The sequence below is a fragment of the Carya illinoinensis genome, chromosome 16 (genome assembly GCF_018687715.1).
Source record: "Carya illinoinensis cultivar Pawnee chromosome 16, C.illinoinensisPawnee_v1, whole genome shotgun sequence".
Classification (NCBI taxonomy): Eukaryota; Viridiplantae; Streptophyta; class Magnoliopsida; order Fagales; family Juglandaceae; genus Carya; species Carya illinoinensis.
Genome location: NC_056767.1, coordinates 10,799,346 through 10,818,251, shown reverse-complemented (window position 1 = coordinate 10,818,251; position 18,906 = coordinate 10,799,346). Strand labels below are relative to the sequence as shown.

Below are 18,906 nucleotides of genomic sequence, written 5' to 3'. Positions count from 1 at the left end.
ATTATTAAATAAATGAGTGATTTTTTTCTTTAAAATTAAAATCAGCAAATGAAGGGAAGTTTTCCATCTTTGAATAGTTCTTTATGATGTTTCTTATTTATTTAAATTTTATATTTATATTGAACTATTGTCTTTTTTCATCATTAATGTTTATATAAGATTGAAAAATTATATTCTCAATTCGATACATAAATTACATCTAATAAAAGTTTATATGACATAATTTAATTTAAAAGATAATTTTTAATATTTGTATTTTACAAATAAGATATTACTATTTAAATGATTGTAATGATGTGTTCTATACACTGATTTGAAAATAAAATAATTCTGTAAAATTACTCAAATTTTGATTCTAAGTAATGTTATATATACAGTTTTAAAGTGTTCAAGTTTAGCGTACTACGTTTGAAAAAAATTAGAGTCCACTATTAAAATATGAGTTTTTTTATATGAGTTTTTTTTAAGTGAATTTTAGATTTATTAACTTTTTTTAAAAAAATATACAGGACTTGCACATTCTAAGATAATATAAATAAAGAGAAATGATATTTACAGTCGTGAGTATGCAAGCGCTACACAATAATTTAAAAAATAAAATAAATATAAAAATCATATAAAAAACTAATTTTTTAATAATAAATTAAACTCTTTTTTAAAATAACTACATGACGCTGGCGTACTCCATAACAATATATAATATTACTCATAAATAATTTTCCTTTAATTTTATCATTTAAAAAAATATAAATTAATTTTTAGTGGAGGAATAATTTTATAGCACTAATGCAATTCATCATTTCGTTGTCAATACATTGGACATCAAAACGAAGGAGAAAATAAAAAGAAAAATAAAATAAAATCTGAACGAAGTAGACAGCCACAATCAAGAAATATCCTTTCTTCGTAAGCTCTTTACAATTATCCTCATTCCATTCAGTGCTGCGATTCATTTTGCGAGTTTTTGATCCGTAATAATCTTCGGCTTTGTAAGCAGCTACTTCTTCTTTGTTGCGATTTTTTGCCTCCTTTGCTGTCGTTCGAATGGAGGATAGCGGTTCTAGTTTGTTGAAGTAATCAAGTGGGAGCCGGAGAGCTAGGGTTATAGTTTCGGATGTTTAAGACGTGCATGTAAGTTTCATAAAATGGATGGAATCAGTGGAACCCGGGGTGAAGGTGAGTCTTCGTCCGAAGTTAGTATTATCCCCTCCGGCTTGAATCGGATTAAGACTCGGCGAGTTTCTTCCAACGATCAAACGAGTTCGAAACTAGATGAGTCGACCGAGTCTCCGAGTTTTGGGGTCGCATGGTCTACCCTGAAGCAAAAGCAAAAGACTATGGCTCACGGACGTGGAAAGGCCAATGGTTCTTCCAAAAAAGGTTTGTATCTTTTTTTTCCCATGGTTTAATTGATTTTTTTCATTGCTCTGATGGGCTGCTCGGAAAAATTTGGAATAAAAAAAGAAAATAAATATTTGAATACTAACGGACTATAATTGGAATTTACAGTGTATTGCTTATCCTGTTGTTTCGCTGCCTTTTGTTAATCAATTAAACTTTCTTAAAACTTTATATTCGGAGAAATTTTCGGGAATTTTGTGAACCACGGGGAGAAAGACAATCAGCCTGAGTTTTGTAAATATTAGTATATAATATTATTATGTCTTAACATATAATATTTACCCGAAAAGATCATTGGCAGTCCATCCTACCTTAGAGATACACTAAAAGATAATAAATAAATGAAACTAATAAAAAGAGAGAGAGAGAAAAAAAAAAAAAAACTCTTTTTGGGCCAGAGAGAAACGCATAGACTAGGAAGTAAGATGTTCAAAATTCTCGTCTTTCTCATCTCATCTTTATAATTTTTTCAAATTTTCACACAAAATATAATAAACAATTCAAAATTTTGAAATTCTAATTCAACTTTTTCAAATTCCAAAACAATAATAATATTAAAAAATAATATTTTATTCAACTTTCAACTTTCATCTCAAATTAAAAGTTCTCATCTCACTGTCCAAACCTACCCACATAGTTCCTGTTGGATCCTATGTGTGGTTCTATACGTGGTACATGGTTGTTTTAGGATTCGGTTTATGTGTAAAACTTGGAGAAGATATAATGGAATAGATTTGGAGAGATGATCATAGATAAGGTGATGAAACTAGTTTATCACAGCTGGATTTAAATTATATGGGACCTTGAGCCAAAATGTTAGTACGATGATTGGTCAAATTGAATAGTAATACCATTGTCTGCCAAGGCTTATGATCAGGGGATCTGCTGCATTTCTCCTTTCAAGAATGAGCCTTCAACCTAATGGTAGCTGAAGCCCAAGCAATGTGTAATGCTTTTTCATTGGTTGCTGCATGTTCAGTATACACACAAGTTGTCAGAGCTATTCCATGAAATTAGAAATATCTTCTGTGTGGTCAATTAGACCCACTGCTAGTGGATTGAAGCATGAACTATTTAGATATGTTTACCGGAAATGTTAATAAAACTCCTTTAGTTTCAAGTTGAGTTGGATGTACTAGTTATGCTTTTGGGTGGTTTGGATCTGTCTGTTCTTGCTGGCAAAGTGATATACATGTGAAAAAGGTTTAGTATGAATATTACTTATTAAAAAAAAAAAAAAGAGGTTTAGTCTGTAGAAAGAGTGGCCTCAAGAAAAGCTGTCATATTGGCTGATGGGATTGATTCAACTTCTTGATTTTTTTATACTTTATTCTTTTCTGTCAAAGGAATATACAGGAGGTGCATACAATAGTCATCATAAAAACCTTGGCTTCTTCTTCATTTTTGAGTATGGCACTCGTGATTACTTATAGAAATAAACTTTAAATTACTTTCTCAACTTAGGACACCACAAGGGAAAGAAGATAACCCGATGGTTCAAGTCATACCTTGGCAAGGATTCAACTCAACCTTTCAGTAATGTTCCTCCAAACATTGAGGTGAGGATTCGTTCAGAATGCTTCTGATATGCATTCATAAGTTACTTCTATAAATGTAGGATATGCATGTTATGATTGTTTATGCCTTGTCCTTTTCACGATAAGTACTGAGATTTGACATGCTACTTATTTGACAGGGTTGGAACTCAAAGACCAAGACACTTGACGAGAATGGTCCTATACAATCTAAAGTAAGCAATGAGAGAAGTCATTTAGATGGAAAGCATTCTTCACGGGAGAGGGCAAGGTATGGTAAAGTGTCAAAAGGGTTAAAAAGTTTTTCACATGAACTAGGACCAAAAGGCGGCATTCAACCCACCCAGCCTCGGGCTCACAGCTTCAGCAATTTGGAGGTATTTCTCAGTAGTTTTAAGTAGGAAATCAATTGCCTTAGATGTATTTAGTTAGTATCCTTAGATAGTAACAAGTGCATGAAAAATTAAAGTGTTTAATAAAAGGTCTGTTTTTGCCCTTTTTGATTTATTCAACGAATATTAAGATACTATCATTTTGTGATTTGGCTAAGGTTTCACAGAGACAATTCTCATTTTCAAGATGTTTTATCAACTTACAAGCTTGTGTGTAGTCTTGATTGTTATTTTCACAATTCACTTGTAAATTTCAAGATTCTATAGACTTGTTCATGTTGGATAATTTTCAAATATCAAAGGATTTATTTGAGAAAGGTCAGCAAACTGTCACGCAAGACTTGAGACGTCAATATCAAACGTTTACCATTGAATATTGATATTTTCTTAATGGCGAGGTTAGATTATTGGTCCTCAATCTTAGTAGCCTGACACCAATAAACCATTGTCACTCCTCTCTTCAAGTCTTGCAATTATGCAAACCTATGCCAATCCTTTTGCTTTTTTAGTATGTTTTGATTTGACCATGTACTTTTTTTTTTTTAATAGCTATCAAATAACATAGTTGTGTATATTTTGTAAAGGACAAGAGGATTAGAAAAAATGTTATGCTTACATTTTTTGTGATTAGTTGATCACTTGACTGCCATGTTTTATAATACACAATTGAGTTAAGAGGCTACATATATCACTATCTTGTCTTTTTAATCATTTTAATTTTTTTATGAATATTTTGATAGGGTTAATTACTAATCTAATCTCTGTCATTTGCCTTCTGGATAGATTACGCTCTCAACCCTAATTTTAAACCTTTTCTTCCTTGTAATTTTGAACTTGATCAAATCGATCATTCCCCTAATTTTCCATTAATAATCTATTTAAATGCCATGTTAGCAACAATCTCTAAGTGCCACGTGCCGTTCAAAAAACAAAAAGGTTAAATAATTAAAAAAATGGCAAACATATAGAATGGGTTACCCAGATGGTGCTTGGGTTGGTACCTTGGCATCGGTGTGGGTTGCTGCTGCATCACCCTAAGTGCGCCCAAGAGGTGCCTGGGTGTAGATCCATGTCTAGGTGCAATTCAAGTACCAGGGCCATCAGCAATCTATGTCTGTATTTTATATAAATATATATATATATGTATAATTTTTTACTTTTTTATTCTTTTGTTTTTTAAATGACACATGGCAATCGGTGATTGGTGCTGACTTGACATTTTAACAGATTATTAACGGAAACCTAAAAGAATGGCTGATTTGATTAAAGTTAAAAGGACAAAGTTGTAAACAGTCCAAAGTTAGAGTTTAGAGACTAATCTATTTAAAAGGAAAACCTTTCTCTTGTATACTACCTGTGTACTTGGGCTTTGCCTAATTATGAGGATTAAGGAAAACCACATTGACAATTTTAATATTTAACCCTATTTTGTAAGTCTACATTATTTTTAGAAAGATGTGCTTTACTTAATCAGGCTCATGCTTGCGCTTAAGTTCCTAACGCTTTCACCAACACTGTCTGCTATGGAAAAAAAAAGAAGAAGAACGATTCTTGGTTTGAGTAGCAGAAGAGAATTATTTCAGGATAATAATGTTATTTTAGAGGATGGGATAATCCTTCGTATTTTTTACAAAAATATTGAACTCGATTGGGTCTTGTTATTTGTAGCTGATTTACTTCCTTTTCCTTTCACCCTTTTTTCTTTATGAGTTGATATTCAGGAACTTTTGGGTTCTTTGCATTCAAGATTTGATGCTGCCAAAGAAGTGGTGAATGTGGAGCTGGCTAGTTTCTCAGGGGATGTCCTGGATGTTTTTGATAAGATTGACTCATCCCTAGAGGGAGAAACAATGGCAGAGGATCTTCTGCTTCTTGCTAGGACGTGTATGGAAATGAACCCTTGTGAGTTTCGTGTCAAGTGTGAAACAATTGTCCAAGAATTGACTGAGAAAAGACATCAGTGTCAAACAGGAATGCTGAAGTGGCTGGTAACACGCATGCTCTTCATATTAACACGGTGCACTAGGCTGTTGCAGTTCCAAAAAGATAGGGAACCAATAGATGAGAAATCTCTTCATAAACTAAAGAAATGTTTGGAAAGTATTCCTGCTATTGAAACAAGCTGGGTGCCCAATCCCCAGATTGCCGACTGTGGTTCACATTATGCTTTGAATCAGAAGGATGTTGTCAAACATGAATTGCATCGAGAAAGTAAGCTATGTTCTGTCCCGGAGGCAAGTTGTTGCAATTCTTTAGAGCCAGATGATGAGAGTGACTCAATTTCCAAGAAGGATGTCATGGTTTCGCAGCAAAAATTGGCTGTTCAAACTGCCAAAACTGATTTTCTTTCACCAGAGCAACAATTTCATCAAATTGACAGTAGTTTTGGAAAATTTAGAAATAATTGCAGTTCTGGGTCATTTCATGAGCAAGAAGAAAGCACAGATGGATCAGAGGCAGTACTCTGTCGGATCTGTGAGGAAATGGTTCCTACTTCTCATCTGGAGTCACATTCTTATATATGTGCATATGCTGATAAGTGTGACTTAATTTATCTAGATGTAGATGAGCGCCTTATTAAACTTGCAGAGATATTGGAACAAATCATTGAGTCACGCAATAAGAGTTTTCATTCATCTGATGGCAGCCCTGAAAGCTCAAGAACAAAAACTACAAACTTGGCAATTGCATCTGAAGCATATTCTCCCAAGATATGTGAGTGGCGGAATAAAGGTGTTGAAGGAATGTTTGAGGATATACATGAGATGGACACAGCCTACATAGATGATTCTCATTCTGCTTCTATGAACCTTAAGGGCCTTTTGGGTTTAAAGCTTGGCAACCACGGAACTTCCTCCTCAACTGGGAGCATGACATCAGTGTCGTCCACAAATACACCTAGAGCTTGTCATTTTGACTCCTGGTGGTTGGAGCACAATAATCCTTCTGCGCTGGAGGATGTGCAACAGGTCTGCCGTTTTTTGTGGTGAATTTTGTTCCTTCTAGATCATCTCAACCTATAATTGTATTAAATTAGATTATAGCACATGTAATCTGCTTCTGTGGTGTGTGAGTAGTTTATGTGAGGAATTTCTCCTAAAATCTTAGGGTATGGATGTCTAGAATTGGAATCTCCTGCAAAGTTTGGAGGTCCTTTGATACAACCATGCTGAGAAATATCTCATGGAGAGAGTGTGTGTCTGTCAATCTGTTATTAGTGTTGTTACTCTGCTCCCCCACTAGTCTTGCGTGATTGTGCAGTCATCATTGTTTACTTTCTGGTCCTTTTTTGATAAGCAAGCATTCATTAATTTTCTGGTAGACTCATTGCGTCTATCCATTAGGCGTCTATCCATTAGTATATCTATTCATTACCTTATGGTTATGGTTGTAACATTGTTCTCCAATTTCAAAAGCCTGTACTTTATTCTTGGCAGATGATTGACCTAGCGGACATTGCCCGTTGTGTGGCAGGAACAGATCTTTCAAAAGAAGGGTCCTATGAATTTTTGCTTGCCTGCACGCATGACTTACAGGATGTTTTACGCGATAGCAAGCTGAAAGCTCTTGTAATAGACACCTTTGGAGGCCGTATTGAGAAGCTTCTGGGGTAATTTTTGACCAGAAGAAAATTTCCCTATTATGTTATTCCTCTCTCATTCTTATTAAACTTGACCAGAAGAAAAGTTCCTATTAAATCTAATTTTATCTCACTGGAGTTATTCCTCTCTCATATAACCACATATGCAGGGAGAAATATATAATTGCTTGTGAGCTAATAGATATGAGAAGTCCAAAGAGTGATATCAAGAATAAGGAAAGTTCTAGACAGCTGTTTGATAATGCATCCCAAAGTACTGTTGAGACAACTGCTTTACATTTCGTGCACAAAGAGCGGATAAGCATTGATGACTTTGAGATTATCAAACCAATTAGCAGGGGTGCTTTTGGTAAAGTCTTTCTTGCACGCAAGCGGACAACTGGAGATTTTTTCGCAATAAAGGTAATACTTTAAACGCAAACCTTTGGTAAGAAATCTTCAGATAATTTTGACACTAAGCAAAACCGACAACATCATGCTGATGTTCCTTGTTTTATTTGTATTTTGGATAACTTTAGTCCTTTTAACCCATAGATATATGTAAAAATTTGAGTCAGAAGCTGTGTCTGACGAAGACCAAAACTAAAAATGAAGTCAAATATTAAAATGGTGTTGCAGCCATCATGTTGGAGGAACAGGTTTCTCACATCTCTATAAAGAATTTTATTATTGACAGAATGAGAATCGAATAGGTTTATCCATTTGGCCATAAAATTGAAAAGCAAGATTACTTGGTGGCACGTTAGTAATATCTGGCACCTGTGCTTGACAGACTACTGATCAGTTTTTGTGGATGAAGTTGGTGAGTGGAAATTCAGGAAAGCCTTGAATATAGGCTAATAACTTATTATACTATTCATGGAGGGAGTCTTTTCAATATGGACATACTATACTGCCAAGATTCCTGATGTTGGCTGATAGCCAAACGGGTATTGAATTGGAGAAGGTGATTCACAAATAGCCACAGTTAATTCTTTACGAGTGACAGTTGGATGGTCAATCTGCTTTTGCCTTATTGTATTCCTCTGACCAAAATGTAGTTAAGCATCTACTCTATCAATTTTCCTTTACTGAGGTGACAAGGAAACCTTAACTCCTAATATTGAATTTTTAAGATCATTTGGTTCATTAAAAAAAAAAAAGCATCTATATTCTATTTTTATTTTCATTGAAGAAGGTTATATTTTCCCTGTATTTTCGGGACCCATCAATTGTTTATAGACTTGATTTAAATGACATGAAACTGTTTAGTCAGATTCGTACATCATTAAATGCTGTCTTGAGGAAAGAAAAAAAGGTCCACACATTGTGGATGAAATAAATGGGTTATGGTACAAGGAAGTATAAAATTTTAAGTTATGCTCTTAGTGTAAGCAGGTGTAGGCGTACCAGGAGGAACAAATTCATCCACAATGTGTGATCATTTGGCTGATTGGTGATTACAATTGTAAGGAGTAGATTTTGATTCAAGTAGAGAAGGCTTATAGAAACGTCGTCAATGTAGTGAGATATAACATATTGGGCCGTTATAAAACAAAATCCTGGACCAAATATAACTTGGTTAAGGTATCCCATATTATATATGGAAGGTGGTGAATTGGATCACACATTACTTAGGAGGGGAAATTTTTGTCTTTTATAATAATGTTAACGAGCTTCAATTAGAACCTTGGGTAGTCCTTTCCTGTATGGGCCTAGATGTGGCTTGAACTGTCCTTGACTTGTTACAGATGGCAGCAAACCAATCCCCACCAGAAGTGTGGGACTTGAGCCATGCCACCAATGATTTAAATGGAATGGCCTGACTAAGACGTCAGGGCTTTAAGAGGGGATTGTATTACCCTGTATTGTGTATAGTATGGTGGTGAGTGGGATCCCACATTGTTTAGGAGGAAGAAGTTTAAACTCTTATAATGATTCTAATGAGCTTCAATTGTAACCTTGACTAATCTTTTTGGAGTATAAGCCTAGATGTGATCTGTGCTTTTCTTGGGTCATTACAAATATTGTAAGAGCCAAACCAACTAATAGTGTGAGACTTGAGCTGTGCCACCTATATGATGGAATGACCTAATGAGGACATTAGGAATTTAAAGGAGGGATCTTAATACCCCGGATTATGTATAGGATTCCCACATTGCTTGGGAGAGAATTTCTGATTCACACATCTTCATTCATGATCATAGCATTTTGGCTCTTATGAGGTCACTGTACTGGTCACTGGCACCTATGTTCTTTTCATATAGAGCTATGAGAATGTTAATGTCACTGCAAATGCTCTTGTAACAATACCCGTGCCCCTTCCCCCTCCCCGTGGAACAGAAAAGAGTAAGATTGAGTTCTTTGTGTCTTGGAAGTCTTTGTTTCTACTCAAAATTATTTTGCAGTGGTATTTCTTCCTAAGAGATGTCCAAGCAATTCTATTTATCAAAAAAAAAAAAAGATGTCCAAGCAATTCATTTTTTTCCACAAACTTTCTTGCTTTAAATTCTCTCTTTTCCAAGGAATTATATATTTTTTTGGCACTGCTAAATTGTAACTTTGGTCCAGATTCATGATATTGTGCAACATTCTGCTCATGCAGGTGCTGAAGAAATTGGATATGATACGAAAAAATGATATTGAGCGGATATTGGCAGAGCGTAATATACTAATAACTGTTCGGAACCCTTTTGTGGTAATATCCAATACTAGAAATTCTTTCAAATGTCACTGCAGCTATGCTTGAATAGTTTTTAAAATGTACTCTATGATACATTAGAAATGAATGTTTGTGGCTGCAGGTTCGATTTTTTTATTCTTTCACATGTAGAGATAACCTCTACTTGGTTATGGAATATCTGAATGGAGGTGATCTTTACTCTCTGCTCAGAAATGTCGGTTGCCTTGAGGAAGATGTAGCTCGTATATATGTTGCAGAACTGGTTGTTAATTTCGCCATATGCCTTTTTTTCTCATGGATTATGGACATATTTTTCAGTTTGTTCTTATGTCCTTTGCAGGTTCTTGCTTTGGAGTACCTCCATTCTCTTGGAATTGTGCATCGTGATTTGAAACCTGACAACATACTGATTGCTCACGATGGGCACATTAAGGTCTGGTGTATATACTTGATGATTAAGTTATTTTCTTGTATGAAGGATTGGTATAAATAATAGATCAAGAACATTGCAACCAATTGAAGCTGCTTTTGATCTTAGTGCTTTTTTTTTTTTTGGCATCAATATATTAGTTATCAAAATTTAAAAAGTATCTTATAAACTAATTGCTCCTGTGCAATTTTTTACCTTAACCCCCTAACCTGGAGCTCATTGATATCATTTTTTTTTTCTACAAGGTCAAAGGAACTAATCCAATGCTATGAAAACCTCCCAAGTTTAGAACACATTAGCTATAAAACCTTGTGATGTAGTGGAAGTGATAGGTGTATATATATATATATATATCTCATAAATCCTCGAACACACAAGGAAGACAACGATGAAGAAATTCCTCCTTATTGAGAATTAATGAATATCTAATTATTATACCTTTGTTCAACTTAGTGCTCATATTATTCGTCACATGAGGTCTGACTATTTAGGTTTGATTTCTGCTTCAATGATGACTAAGAGTTGCTTATATTACCAGCTTACAGACTTCGGACTATCAAAGATTGGCCTCATAAATAGCACAATGGAGTTATCAGGACCTCAGACAATTGGAGCTGCTTCACCTGATGTCCATAACCCACATGCTCAACAAACAGAGGAGAGAAGTCGGCACTCTGCTGTTGGGACGCCTGACTACTTGGCACCAGAAATCCTTCTTGGAACTGAGCATGGTTTGAATTCAACTTGAGTTTCACTTTATTTTAAGCATAATGGGAAAGTAAAAGATGGTCCTTCATGCAGGTTATGCTGCTGATTGGTGGTCAGTAGGAATCATCTTATTTGAATTGATAACTGGAATTCCCCCTTTCACTGCTGAACGTCCAGAGGTATTCTTCGTGTTAAAATTTTCTCTCATTATGTTTTAATCTCGGTACTCCTTGGGAAACTAAAACTCCATTATGATTCGGGTATCAAAACAATCATTATCTAAAGCCTGGTTTTGTAGCATTTCCCCCCTTTTTTTGCCAGCTAGCAACATAAGACTATCGTTTTGACATTCACCAGTAAAAGCATATTGGTAACATGCTATTTTTAGTTATGTGCTCTATGGTGTTTGCTATGCCATTAATTTCCCATCAGACTTTGATGCTACCATTGAGATTTTATGCTTTATGCGGTCATCCTTGTGTCATGATGTTACAGCTAGGAAACTGCATATATACATCCATTATTTTGATTTAAATTGGGGGGGGGGGGGGGGGGGGGGGATATACATCCATTATTTTGATTACTTATTTACTGATTACTTATCCTTTTAAACCGAGTTTCTTATCAGAAATTCTGTTTAAATGCTATTTCCCATCTAAAATTTCTTTTGTTAAAACTTAACACTGCTTTAATGGTGTGCAGAAAATATTTGACAACATTCTTAACAGAAAAGTCCCCTGGCCTTCAGTTCCCAGTGATATGACCTATGAGGCCCAGGACCTAATTAATCGGTTGGTTATCAGACTCCTGCCTTTTGATGTGGTGATAATGGCTTGTAATTTTGACTTAGCAACTTTTTATGTGTTATATATTCTCATGGTAAATGGTTTAACTTTCATGTCTCCAGGATGTGTGTTTGTGTGTGTCCTAATGTAATTCTCGATCTTATTCTCTACATCAATAAAATATCTTATTACTTATCAGAAAAAAATCTCGATCTTATTCTCTCTCCACAAACAGATAGTATCAATGTCTGTAACAGAAGAAGTTTCATTGTAAAAGTTACAGGATATTTTTGTTAATTATTTTCTTAATCTATGGTTGAGGTTCAGACTTGGTACTTCTGTGTGTGGGTGTCCTAATGGAGTTCTTGTCCTTATTCTCTATATGTGATGCCCTCAAACAGAGAGTATTTGTGCCTGCGTGTCTAACAGGAAAGTTGTTTCATAAAAAAGGAACTTGAAAGTGACTGAATATGTTTGGTATTATTTTCTCTGTCTATGTTAAAGGTTCGCATTTTATACCTTTCTAATTTCCAAATCAGTTAATGTGGTATCATATTATTTAACATGTCAAGCTTGAATTTGTAGAGGTACTGATAAATTTGTTTGAGATCAATGATTATTGCTTCTTTGTGGTCTTGGAAATTGATATCTGTCAGCTTATTTATAGATTAGCTTCTACATTTGTCTGTGCCATGCAGGATGTTTATACAAAGATTTAGTAATAAATCCATGAACTGTCTCAGTTTCAGATGTTTGGGTTATTTACTTATTGCTCCATTTTGTTTCCTTCAGTTACATGGTGTACTACATGTATTTTTAATATGCCAAAGGCACATTTTCATTGCAAAACCAGCATGCTTATTGTTGTTTCATTCACATTTCTTCGCACCCAGTACTTGAATCAGATGAACAATTTTTCTCTACTTTTATGTTGTGTAATAAAATAATTCCTTCTCATTTGCACAAGTCAAGCACTCATTTGCCTTGTTTGGCTGTTTGTGTAATATGATATGCTAGCTTCTATTCAAATTATTATTTAGCTCAGACCTTTTCTTGATAGGTTTCTTATACATAATCCAGAGCAGCGCTTAGGAGCAAATGGATCAGTAGAAGTTGTATTCTACTATCTACACTTTGTTTTTTAGCCGAGCAATAAGCATTTTTTCTGCATCATGATGACCTGAACAGGAACTTGCACTTATTTATTTTGCAGGTAAAAGCAGATCCTTTTTTCAGAGGAGTTAACTGGGACAACCTAGCATTGCAGAAGGTAGAAATGCTGCTCATCCTCCTGTATATGAGACATATTCTTAACTTGAAGTTTCTTTGCTTTGATAAAGCTAGAAAGCAAAATATGTTTAGCTCCTTTGCGAATGCATCTCATTTTTGGTTTGTTTTGGTTTGATTTTCCTAGAATTTTGATAAAAAAGAGGCCCAATTTCTTTTGGCATATGGTTTCAAACCGGCTTTGAAAACAGAAAGAGGAAAAAGGGAGTTGTCTTGTATTTTTTTTTTTTTATGTAAAGCTTTAATAAGTTACAACATCTTAATGCAACAGCTTTTGCACATGTTTGAGCCTTTGTTGGCAGAAGTTCAAAAAAAGTTGGCTGGTTGGAAGAGCAAGTTGCTCTCGTTTGGTGGTAAAATTGTGCTTACTAAACATGTGCTTAATAGTATGCCCATTCATTTATTGTCTATTACGAATTTGCCTAAAGGAATATTTGGAAAACTCAAGTCAATTTTTTCAAATTTTCTTTGGGGATCGAGTATGGATATTAAAAAGCGGAAATGAGTTTCCTGGCATTGTATTTGTTTGCCGGTTGAGGAAGGAGGCTTGGGGATTTGAAATCTCTCGGAAGTGCAACAATCTTTGTTCATGAAGTTTGCATGGAAATTACTTATTGGTGGATTTCTTTAGTCAGATTTTTTCTCTTCAAAGTATGTTGGAAATGAGCATGTTTCTTCTCCTTTGTTGCCGAGGGGTTCCAGGTTCTGGAAGGGTGTTTTGCAGGTCTTGCCTTTGATGCTAAGTCATTTGAGTTCGCTGGTTAGAGAGGGTGCTTTGAGTTTTTGGTTTGATAATTGACTTGGGGATGGCTCTATTGCAGATCGGCTTCCTGTTGTGGGAGATACTGAGCCGCAGGTTCAGCATGTTTGGGATGGGGTGATGTGGAATGTTGCTTTTCTTTGTCAACTGGTGAATTATGAAATGTTTAATAAAATTGCTCATTCTCGTGTGCATTTATGGGAGGGGCATGATGTCCTGAGTTGGCAGCATACAGTGGATGGTAAATTTTCTACCAAATCGGCCTGGCAATTGGTTCGGATTCATGGAGATGTTTGTCCATGGAAGACGTGGTTATGGCAAGATCATGTGCTAAAGAAGATGTCTTTTTTATGTTGGGGAGCACAACAAAATGCCATACCTGTGGATGAATCTATCCAACAGCTTGGTATTCCAATTGCTTCTAAATGTCATTGTTGTGTGTCCAGCAAGGGTGAATCTTTGGATCATGTGTTTTGTGATGGGGAGGGTCCAAGGAAGGTTTGGGATTTTTTTGCAGCTATCTTTGGTATTTGATTACCTTATACTCGGATATGGTCTGCTGTTTTGAGTATTTGGTGGGGGCAAGCTTCTTCATCTTCACAAGTTTGGTGGCTTCGTGGTATTATTCCTATTTTTATATCTTGGGCTCTTTGGAGAGCACGTTGTGCGGTACATATGGAAGATGTGAAATATGATTGGAGGAATATTATCCGAAGGGTAAAAGGTTTTGTTATTGATATTTCATTGTCAATGAGGAAATTCAAGGTGTTAGGCTCAAAGGACTTGCGTGTCTTGAGTGAGTTAAATTGCCCAGTGGTGCTGATTCTGGGGCATAGGCCGAGTTTGATTGCTTGGTCTCCACTGGAAGTGGGGGTGGTCAAGCTCAATGTGGATGGAGGTTCGCGTGGGAATCCGGGTATGTCTGGCGGAGGAGGCATTCTCCGTAATGTGCGGGGTCAGGTTCTTGGGGGGTTTTGCTCATTGCTATGGGCATGCTACCAACACTATTGCTGAATGCCGAGCTTTTCTAGATGGTCTTCGTTTTGTCAACAGTTGGGGTTGAGGGATGTTTTGGTTGAGTTGGATTCTAGTGTGGTGGTGGGTTGGTTTATTTTGCGGTCTTGTACTTATTGATATTTGTGGGATTTTTGGGAAGAAGCTAAGTCTATTATCTCTTCTTTTAACATTCAGTTAAAACATGTGTTTAGAGAAGCTAATATGGTAGCTTATTTTTTTAGCTAAGATAGGGGGCTAATGGTGGGAACTTGGATTTTTTGGGTGAGATGTGTGGACCAGGGAGAATTAGGGGTCTTATTCGTACAAATAGATTGGGTATTCTGTATGTTAGACGTTAGTTGAATTGGGTCTTTTGCTTGGGGTTTTTTGATGTAATTATGGTTGTTCTTCTGCCTAAGTGAGGGCTTTTATTAATAAAAAAATAGTAGTTTCGAAAAAAAAAAAAAAAAAAACAAATCTGTTTGGGGTCTGAAACATGCTTGTGTAACTGTTGAATTGTTGAGAACATGACTGAAGTAATTCACGTTATGTATTCCATATTTTGCTACCATGCGAGTAGAATGGAAAACTGCTATAAGTTTATCTGCTTTTATATATACTGATACACTAGTAGAATGGAAAGGACTTGCTACCACAGAAGTGTTTTATATTCTTTTATTTGCATGCTTGTTTATATCTATGCATTTAATATGAAAAGGAATTTGATTAAACTGGTGCAGACTTCTTAAAAGAACAAAGTCGGGGACATTTTCTGAATTATTAACTTTGTTACTGCTTAACTTTGCTCCTAGGCTGCCTTTGTTCCACAGCCTGACAGTGCAGATGACACGAGCTATTTTATATCCCGGCATCGTCCAATTTCCCCTGGATTGCCAGATGATCAGAACTGTAGCAACTCTGATTCTGACACTCAGGAATCAGACTCAAATTCTTTAGCTGAGGTGGACATACCCTTATCATCTCTTAATAACAATCCATATTTGAGAGTATAACCGGAATGGTTGGTCAAAGAGTCTGTTTTATGTCATTAACTATATGAAACATGCTAAAAGGCCTAGCAGAGAGATCAGATTTGGGGGTGGTTTGCAGCTTATCCTAGATTGGTGCTCTGAAGAAAAGAGAGAGCCTTCATCTCATTAGTTTCCCTGAAGGAATGTAGTTGTGGAATATAGAAAACTGAGTTAATATTTTATCTCTAGTTAAATTACTGTGTACGACCATGTGCTTCAAAGTGGAAGTATTTTTTTTTAGTCTGCTTCAGAGTGCTGAACAATATTTCTCTTTGAAGTTGAACTGTGTTAGCTGATGTTCGTCTGTTATAGGCTCAGTAGTTATTTTTGAAGTCTTATCACTTGAATCTTTTGAACTTTATGAATCTTCTTTGCTGCTACTCAGATGGATGAATGCGGTGACCTAGCAGAGTTTGAGGATTCTCCAATAGGCCTCTCTTTGATAAATTTCTCCTTCAAGGTAAGCCAACTTGTCCTTAAACTGAAACAACGTAGCCATAATGGATATATTCAATCTTGCTCTGGAGCTTCTTTTCTTAATTGATATTCCTGGTGACCTTTGGAATATTACCTGTGATGCCTGTGCTATGCATTTTATATTTTTTTTAATAAAATCTTCGATTACTTGTTAAAAAAAATAAAAAATCCTTCTAAAGACTTCATTTGAAGTGTGGATGTCTCAGGCTGTCACATGCATTATTCCCAGTTAATGATATAGACCAGATTCACAAATGTTCTAGTATTTGCATGTAGCTTATTGCTATAATTGTTGCAACCTACAGTACAGATCTCCTAGCCACATAGCCAGCCACCATCCATCCGTCTTTCAGAAGAGGGAAAACAACTGGCTCGGTTTTGCCCTCATTGCGTGGTGTTGTCCATAGGCAGTGTATGTGTAGCATACCCAGTCCTTGTTAAACACACTGGTTTTCATTAGGCATTGGGACATCCCGCCTGTTTGAAGTTTTTCAGGATGTTTGAACCCTGTATGTTAAACAAATTTAATTTGTTCAAACTTGTTTACTTGAAGTAATTTCTCTTTGCAGAATTTGTCACAGTTGGCATCTATTAACCATGACGTGCTCTTACAAACTGGGAAGGATCCAACAAAGTTTTCTCCATCCAGAGGTCCAGGTTCATAGTTCATGGTTTGGTCTTAAACCGAATTAATTGTACAGCTAGCCCTGTATATAATGATTTTTTAGGATATGAAGATAAATGTGTAAACAAAAAAGAAAAAGAAAAAGAAAGTCAAAGAGGTTAAAGGAAAAGGGAAAGCATCAGCAACATCATTACCATGTACTGTTAGTCGTTTCTCCTAGAGCCCATATTCTCTTTCATGGAATGAAAATGAGAGCATGTTATCGTTTTAGTATTACCTTATTCATGGGACTTTTCTGTGACCATTGCTCATAGAATAAAGATCTTCCAGTGACCTAGTCGAGGACAGTCATCGATTCGGTTGTTGGCCCTCTTGCCTTCTTGAAATCAAGAGAGCCAGCACTATCAGATTATTGCGAGGAAAAGTGTGATTCCTGTGTCTGTATTCCTATCAGTGCATATATATATGCAGTTTGATTCAGGTATTTTCAGAGCCATCGTCATTCACCAAACTCATATCAACTAGAGCACATTTTAATGTTCCTCAAATCTGCTGGATCAATCTGCTGCTGGAGAAATATACTTGAGAGGTACATGATTTCTCTTTTTTTAAGTATAAAGCATGTGACATGGCATCTTTGAGTGCATCTGATACAAGAAAACTAAGCTACTCATGTCTCTTTTTTATTGCAGAAAAGTCGAATGATCACATTGGCATGATCATTAGTTTATTGCAGTTAAACAGGACTAGTCAATTTTTACATTCGCGTTGAGACATATTAAGCCTGGTGAACGCGAACTGCTGTTCCAAAAAGATTGAGGTTGAATTAGGGATGATGTATCTTGGGATGATGGCTAAAAGTATGATAAATAATATTTCCCTTTTTATCTTCTGTGTTTTTCTCTAAATTAATCTCAAAATTTCTTTGGAGAAGATAAGTAATATCAAAACATTAAAACTGAATTTGACTTGTTCATGGGTGCAAACAATCATTTGGGGCCACCCTGGGTGAAAAGCCAACGATTTAACCGGTTTCGTGTAGTGGAACTTCTGTGGGTACAGTGCATGGAATTAGAGTTTATTTTGCATGGGTGGGTCCGAAGGGCCTTTCCTAGGAGAGGTTACCGACATCTAGATTCCCAAGAATGTGGGTAAACCTACATAGGAATTTGATACGATCATAAGGAATATGAGATTCCTTCTTCTTTTTTCCTTTTTTTTCTTTATCAACTTTTAGATATTTTATGTGATTTTTTATGATTCCTCGCAATACAAATATATCTAGAAATCAAATTAAAAAAGACGGAAAAGAACTATCGTCATAATTTAGTTTGATAGGGAGTATTTAGAAGGGAGAGATATTTCTAAGGTCTGGGGATTGAGAGAGCATAAGGAATATCTTAATTTTATTTTTGATAAATAGAAATGAATATTTTTGTTGCTCAACATGAAGGAAACTTTACATGTAGATTTTCATCTCTTTATAAGGAAATTATATTTATATGTCCTCATAAAACTGACTTTATTAAATATAACTCAAGTGATAATTTTTTATAATGATACTAGATATAGTCATAAGATGTGTAAGTTTTTCACTCATTTTGGGGAAAAAAAAAAAAAAAAAACAATGTCCAAGACCCAAATGAAAAGTCCACTTATTTATGGTGTCTCAATTTTTATAAAGGGACTGCTTGCATATCCATTAACGGGTTGCTACATCCTTAAATGAGAATAACAACCATACTTAAACAAACATTACAGATAGGAGGCTGCCACGTAACCAATATTGCATGCCAAAAAGTTGCCAGCTTGATTGAGCTTTGTTACAATGGACAATAGTTTTAAGGATCCTCAACAACCTAAATATCAAACAAACAAAAACCTATTTTTTCCCTTTTTTCATGAAGTTCAAAAATCAAATGTCAAATGCAAAATGGGAAATTCTGGCTGGATTTAGATATTGAGTTGATTTGAGTTAAGTTAATATGGAAATTAAATAAAATATTATTAGAATATTATTTTTTAGTAGTATTATTATTTTTAGATTTGGAAAAGTTGAATTATTTATTATATTTTGTATTGGAATTTATAAAAGTGTTAATGATTAGATGAGATAAGTTAAAGATAGATTTGAGATTCAAACCTAAAACTCAAAGGTAGAAAATCGGCTTCCAAAAATCAAAAAATGCAAAATGAATCACAGGCTAGTTGGAGCA

General features: G+C 35.3%; 1 protein-coding gene across 7 annotated transcripts; it reads left to right on the top strand.

Annotated features, from left to right (window-relative positions):
* The first annotated feature begins 849 nt into the window (after positions 1-849).
* Positions 850-17,582, top strand: LOC122298498 (probable serine/threonine protein kinase IRE4). 7 transcript variants are annotated; one of them, XM_043108265.1, is made up of 19 exons: positions 851-1,380; positions 2,866-2,960; positions 3,098-3,313; positions 5,050-6,297; positions 6,766-6,938; positions 7,079-7,331; positions 9,514-9,606; positions 9,713-9,853; positions 9,932-10,024; positions 10,560-10,752; positions 10,823-10,908; positions 11,432-11,520; positions 12,575-12,626; positions 12,728-12,784; positions 15,370-15,519; positions 15,974-16,048; positions 16,371-16,477; positions 16,635-17,279; positions 17,383-17,582. In XM_043108265.1, the coding sequence occupies exons 1-17, from the start codon at positions 1,146-1,148 to the stop codon at positions 16,470-16,472; spliced, it is 3,351 nt and encodes a 1,116-aa protein (XP_042964199.1). In that variant the 5' UTR covers positions 851-1,145; the 3' UTR covers positions 16,473-16,477; positions 16,635-17,279; positions 17,383-17,582. The 7 variants fall into 7 exon arrangements, with proteins under 7 accessions (XP_042964201.1, XP_042964199.1, XP_042964202.1 ...); XM_043108267.1 differs by lacking the exon at positions 15,370-15,519 and having other exon boundaries at positions 850-1,380; XM_043108266.1 differs by lacking the exon at positions 16,371-16,477 and having other exon boundaries at positions 852-1,380.
* Positions 17,583-18,906: the final 1,324 nt, after the last annotated feature.